A 7,119-nucleotide genomic window follows, 5' to 3' on the forward strand; every position below is an offset into this window, starting at 1 on the left:
TTTCTTATGAAACCATACTGTTCATCATAATATACGTAGAACAAATCATTAGTTTCAAAGAAATTTAGCAACCTTTGATTGGCTTATCTCTTAATATTGGCTGATAATTACAAGAACATCCTTTTCACCTTATTTTCTATGATTAGGCTTAACTTCTGCAATCTCCATAGCATCAGGGAAATTCCTACAATCCAAGACATATTAAAGATATATGACAATGGAAGGGCAATTATGTCTGCGCCGTCTTTTAACAATTGGGCCAGAATATTATCAAAGCCGAATGCTTTTCTCGTGTCTGAATTAACAAAGTGATTTCTAACTACTTACTGTATTACTGATTTTTTTTTTTAAAGCCATATTCCTCTCCTGAAAAGATTTTGTGTTATTTGTATGAATAATCTTCCCAAATAAATCTTGTCCAACATTTACAAAAAAGCTATTAAAAGCTTTACATATTTCCGTCTGAGACATCAGAACCTTTTCACCGCCATCATCTTCTACACGCAACTTCTCCACATACTGGGACTTACATCTATGTCTACCATATAACAATTAATTGATTGAGTTTTAAGTTTGGTTTTTATTCTTCTTTAATTTGACTTTCAAACAGATGACTATAATAATTTCTTGCAGCATTTCTCAGGACAGTTGCAAGAACGTTTCTATAACGCTTCCTTTTGTAACACATTTGTCTTTATATTTAGATACACTCATTTTCTTTAGCAACCCTATGTTTAACTTTGATTGAGTACCTTTGAATTTTCAAATATATAGTTCCTTCGGAAAGAAAGTTTGATGAGTAATTTGTCATGACTTTATGAAAATTGATGTGTTAAGAGTACTGAGAACTAGAAAATGGAACAAATACGCCTATTTTTGTTTATCTCCCACAGGTGGGTCTGGCTGGAATTCAGCTCGCGCGTGGACTTGGTGCGTCGAAAATATTCGGCACAGCCGGCACCGAGAGAGGGCGCCAGATTGTTAAAGAGATGGGAGCAGATGAAGTTTTCGACTATAAGGCTGTTGATTTCAGAAAAGAAATAAAGGTATACATTTTAGTTATTTGACTTCGTTTTATTATATATAACTGCCTTTTCCGCATCAAGTCAAGAAAAAATGATAGATAAATGAAAGAACCTCTATCTTGCAGCTTGACTTTCCGTAATGTTCTCCTTTCCAAATTTAGTATTTTGTAATTTTGATATCTTTCGATATGATATTTTAACAATATTCTCCACGTCTTTAAACCTACAAGAGTAACAATACAAAATTTCCTCGATGACGAGTACTGATGAAAAATGAGATTCATTTCATATAGTAAACAGATAAATCTCATGTAGCATACAGATAATTAAGTTATTTGGTTGATGTGAATTCATTTCCCATGTCCACGAAAGAACCAATTGCATGACACGACAAATCAGTCTTCGACTAGAGTCTCAATTTTGTTTCTCTTGATTGTAAATCACATTGAGGGGAACAAGGGTGAGCAGCAAGATAAATTAAAATTTAGCCTATGTCCAAAGAAAACAGCGTTAAATGTTACCTTGTGAAGAAACTCTGAGATTTAGATGGTTTTTTAACATAACAGAAATATCTCGCGACGGATGCAAGAGCTAAGAATATGTGTATTTTTTCCTTCCAAGATTAATTCAGACGTTATCCGTTTATTTTTGTTTTGTTTTGAATCCTCTCGTTCAAATAAATTCTCAATCGAGGCATGTTTTTACAAAATATTACTCGAAGATTTTGAAAAGTAATTATTTTAAGATCAAGTTTAGATCAATTTCGTATCAGAGGACAAACTAGATTATTTGCAAAGATGTAAAGTTGAGCAGAAGACAAAAGAGGTCTGTATGATGCACGAATTATCGTATTTAACCATTCAATACACCACAATAAGATAAATCATTAGCTTTGCTTTTCACAATTTAATGCAAATGTACAATTGTTAAACTCGAAGACTCCCATAAAGAGTAGCGATTGTATGATGTGGGGTACCCTTTAAAGGTCATTGCAATAGAACTCCATTGTTGCCTTTTGGTCTGTACATAAACTACTTATTCAATACTTTATGAAAATATGCATCATATTCTGCACCCTGTAAGGCCCTACTTCTAAAACAATCCTCTTGATCATCTTAATACATTTTCAAGCTTTAACATCATCCTCCTGTAACACTTGAGATGAACAATAGACACAGTTACATCCTTCATTGCTAATTAAAAAGAAAATGTCAGAAACATTTGCATAAAAAAGAACGTGACGCTGTTGTAAGTGCAGGTAATAATAGCAATGAATGGTGATGCACATAAAGATACAGACACTAAAGAGATATTTTCACCGGTAATCTTCAGTTGAGGTTCAGAACTGAGATATAATCAACAAACACGGCAAATAAATTAGATAAATCATAGGACTCAAACAAAGGGGTATTACTGCAAGTCTTGGAGGACCAGAGCAGATGAATTAAAATGAATCAATATGAATAATTGATATGAATCTGATTTAACAGATTCATATGACAGCATAATTTTATGGAAAGAAGTAAATCATTCGAACAATTACGACAGCACAAGGCATGGCCATTACAACTTTTATTAGAAGTGTATCAATGACACATGCATATGTCTGTTACTTCTCTCTGTTTGGGAATGAATAAAGAACACTACACATCAGGTGATACTGTATCACTGTATAGTTAGAAAACTCGAGGACACGAACTAGAATATGCATAGGCTACATAATGTACAATAGAATACTTTATTATAAGGACGGCCGAAGTAAAATCTCGGTTGTCATCTTTGGAGAACCTTTGCCAAGTAATGCAAATGATTATACTAGTAGCTGCTGGTCGTTCAAAGGACTGTTTTACCTTATTAATTGCATGTATAACATTCCAATAACTGAAAAATCAAGATATTCGGATTTTATTTGGCATTTTCAAAATATCATTTTCTTGAAATTTCTCCACTGGATTTGGGCCTTTCTTTTCCTCAGGTATTCTATGTGTGCGTGTGTATGTAATGTGGTGCGTAATACGTGGTACCATTACATAGGTAGAACTTCAAAATTGTAACATATATAGTTAGCATTGCTATGTGGATCTAGACAATGGATTCTCTCATAAACCCTTCCTAAACGACCTCTCTTAATACTGTTATGATTGTTTGTTGAACTATATATATACAGTACATCCGATATATCATTATAGAAGAATGTCAGTATAGTCAGCAAAATAGTCCCAAACATGTCTGAAAATTTAGTAGGCCTACATGTAGAAAGCCTATGCAAAACACAGCCTTGAAAGTTTGTGGAATATCAGGCAATCCCTTCAAGAGTTTTGAATAGCTAAAGTTATGGTTGATAGTCATCTGCCAACCGATCATGAAGAGAACTCAACAATTTCTTTACAACTTCAATCACAAGAATAAGTCAGCGCTTCCGGATGACATTGAGGGCAACACACATTAATAAGTGGATATCGAAAGCAATGTGGACCACCCACCCCAATTTAACTTTGTGAAATTCTCCTTTTATATACTTGATATGGTTTGGTGTGACAATGAATCTAAAATTTTACCAAATGTTAACTCATGATATGATTTTGCAGTGACTTTTGTTGGTTTGATATAGTTTACATTTTTGAACTCATACTCAAGCCTTTGAAAGTCTATTCTAATTTTGATTTCGCAAAATGATTTTATTATACCATTTGCCATTCTCTTTTTTTTCATGGCGAAAATACTAACGAAGGAAGACATAGTGTCTGAACTCTGTGCATTTTTAATACCGGTAATGCTCGACACATACAGTTTTTGCAAAGTTTTAACCTGATTCCCTAAATTCTCTGTCAAGACTAAAATTATACACAATATCTCAGAATTTTCTACTGGATATGCCAGAAATCTTATTCGCGGTTGTCACAAGAAAAGAAAAATGTGCGATTCATCACAAAATGAAACAGTGAAACACAGCGTTGAACGTCAGTCAGAAAGAATCACGCATTTTGAGACTGTCATTGATCTTTATCAACGCATAATTTGCCATCCATAATAAATTCTAAAGTATTACTTTAAGTTTCCCTGAGTTGAATGAGCTTTGACAGATTCTGAATACTGCAACGATTTTGTTTATACCCGTTCTTTTACAGAATGCCATCGGTCCAATGGGTGTTAATGTAATCCTTGAAACTAATGTCGACGTTAACTTTGATATGGATCTGGAGCTCATCAGCAAGCATGGTCACATCGTGGTACGTTGTCATGGTTACGAAAAAGTGAAAGTAATTAGTGGTAAAACAGCAGAAGCAAAATCAAATGAATAGTCTCACCTAGAGCATGATTTGAGGAGTTGTTATGGGTCAATTTGAAGTCTGTATTTTGAGTCCCCTGGTTGCAGCGCTAACCCTTGAGCACGGCAGGTTTATCCCCATCGCTTGGGCATTTAGAGAGAAATTACAATCGTCTGTCCCGTGGTTGCTTTCTTAATACTTTCTTAGCATCCACGTAATACATGTCTAAATCGTGATACATATGTAAATAGAAACGAGATAGTGACAATGATTACCACATCCATAATTTCTAACTTGATGTAGTTGCCTATTACGAATAGCTCTGAGATAACTTTGAATAACCATGTCATGTTTCTTTATGGACACTACTTTGGCAATTAATATTATTGATTTGACATTCTCCTTTCCTATGATGCTTTATTTCCCGGACAGATTGTGGGCAAAAGAGGAAAAGCGACTTGTACCCCGCAGGACATGGTCACAAAAGAAAGCACAGTAACCGGAAGTGCTCTCTTCTTTTGTGACACGGTAAAGCTTTCGTAATTTTGCTCATGCCTGGAGGTGCATTTTGTTAAAGGTCTGCGGATTTTAAGTAATGTAATTTCTGCGAACATTCTTGTCTGAAAATATTGGACGACGTTTGTGGCCCAAAGACAAATCTGAACTTCTAGAGAAATCTAACTTGATTCACTTAAAGGGACTATGCAGTACAGATGTATGTTGACTTGTATTGTTTCATGATACCCTGATCACCAGTTTATGTGGCTATAGAAGACTATATGTAAATGTGTGCCATATATTTCATAGTACTTTTTTACCATTTTTTTTTTCAGGTTACTTGTATACGCTGATAATCAGGTGATAATATACAGGAGTAGCAGTTAAGGCTGATTGACGGATGGGAATTACATTATCTAGTCTTAATAACGAGTGAGATAACAAAAAACGGAAAATACTCTTTTTTGCCTTCAGATGCTAGAAAATGGCCATTTTGCCAACTCTATATAATTGGAATCATGGGACTGTTTAACAATTATATAGTAGTTGGGTATATCTCCCAATTCTCAAGGTGAGGTATACGTATTATCATATACATACAAACATAATGTTATACAAAAGTGTCCCAATAGACCATCCTTTACACTTACACAACATACACACAAGACTAGCTGCTACGTAGCTAATGAAATTCCGAGCCTATAACAAAACATGGCTATTAGCCTGGTTATTTGCGTGTGATTTCACTTCATTCCCTTGACAGGAAGCAAGAAGCACCATGCATGAAGTGCTCTATCGGGGTACAGAGGATGGCTGGTTGAAGCCTTACATTGGTGGGACGTTCAAGTTGGATGAAGTCATTGCCAGTCACCAGGACATCGAGAATCGCAAAGGATCAACGGGCAAAACAATACTGCTAGTTGATTGAAATTAGCATCACAGTTTATATGATGGGTAGACGTTTTGTAATGTGCAGTACAAGGTAATTGCAAAATATGTACCATCGCCAAATCCCGGGGTTATCAGTTTTCCTCCACCAATAAGGCTCTCCATAGCACTTGACGTTACGGGAAATTGGTGTCTGCTGCTTCCATTACTCAACTGTAGTAAATGAAGCTTGGAAATAGAGAAATAGAGTTCACTAATAATTGATCGATTCTTGTGTCATATTTAGTTGCAATTAGTTAATGCTGAATGTCTTATACTTTTTGTTTCCTAGGAAATATCTCACTGAAAACCTTTAAACCAGAGTGAAAATCTCTTGAAAATGTCTAGTCGTACGTATTAGTTATGACGAAAAAAAGACGGTTTATATAGAGCTGCTTGAATATTGGTGTACAAATTCGAGACTAAAAGCCCTGTCGTTTGTTGTAGTGTTTTGAGAGAGAAAAACAGAGGCGTCAATGTATAGTGATTAAAGGAAAACAGAATATATTTTTATTTTATATACATAGATATTCTTCTTTCTTCAGAGTAAGTGTGTGACGTGATACTAGCAGCTGTATTGGGTGCAACTTCACACTAAGCATCTTCAAGTATCTTCTTAAATGGCTGTCTTATGCATCTAAGTTGATGACATATACATACATGAATTTACATCAATACGTCACATTACACCAAAGATTTTTGAGTAACGAACGCCGAACGAACCATACAGTTTAGTTGAGCCAAAATTCTAAATTGTAATCATGCATTTCTTTCTTTTTGCATCTCATATGATTTAAACGTTTTGGAACATAGACCACTGATTATCTATGACAAATTCTTGGTATCGTACATATTTATTTCAAAGTGCACGACGCAAATCAAATCGAATCAAATTAAATCATACAATGATGTGGTCATACGTGGTGTATGCGGGTATCAATGTCACAGTAATACGATGTAAAAATGTAACGTTTTGAAACATCTGTTCACTTGATGTCTTAACTTTTCATGGAGCAGTAAATGTTCTTATATTAAGGGTTTTGCAGCAACTTGAGCAAGAAAATGAAAACATCGGCTGAAGGAAATTAATCGGACAGTTATTTGTACGAGTGGTACTACCCTTTCATTAAGTTTCTGCTTGCGGAACCTTATTCCATAAGTGAATTTGATATTTGTGTAAAGGAAATAACTTATATCATGTTTGAAAATTTGTAACGTAAGATTGTATATATTCATATACATGTATATACGTATATATATACGTATATATATATATATATATATATATATATATATACTATAGGGGCTAACACTTTTGGGCGTTTACAAAATTAAAAACGATGGAGGACATAAAAGACAAAAAAAACCGTTGTTGGCGTATGCGAACATATCATATAATG

The 7,119-nt window shown here is 34.6% G+C and overlaps 1 protein-coding gene across 1 annotated transcript in view; it reads left to right on the plus strand.

Annotated features, from left to right (window-relative positions):
• The window catches only part of LOC139734834 (quinone oxidoreductase-like), a 29,351-nt gene extending 23,631 nt beyond the window's left edge, over positions 1-5,720 (plus strand). Inside the window, exons 5-8 of the mRNA XM_071645623.1 lie at positions 894-1,046; positions 4,154-4,255; positions 4,727-4,822; positions 5,556-5,720. Coding sequence (XP_071501724.1) covers positions 894-1,046; positions 4,154-4,255; positions 4,727-4,822; positions 5,556-5,720 — 516 coding nt within the window. The remainder of the gene's footprint in view (positions 1-893; positions 1,047-4,153; positions 4,256-4,726; positions 4,823-5,555) is intronic.
• Positions 5,721-7,119: the final 1,399 nt, after the last annotated feature.

The sequence above is a fragment of the Diadema antillarum genome, unplaced genomic scaffold (genome assembly GCF_040938485.1).
Source record: "Diadema antillarum isolate AM-2024a unplaced genomic scaffold, OU_Dant_1.0 scf00000027, whole genome shotgun sequence".
NCBI lineage: Eukaryota > Metazoa > Echinodermata > Echinoidea > Diadematoida > Diadematidae > Diadema > Diadema antillarum.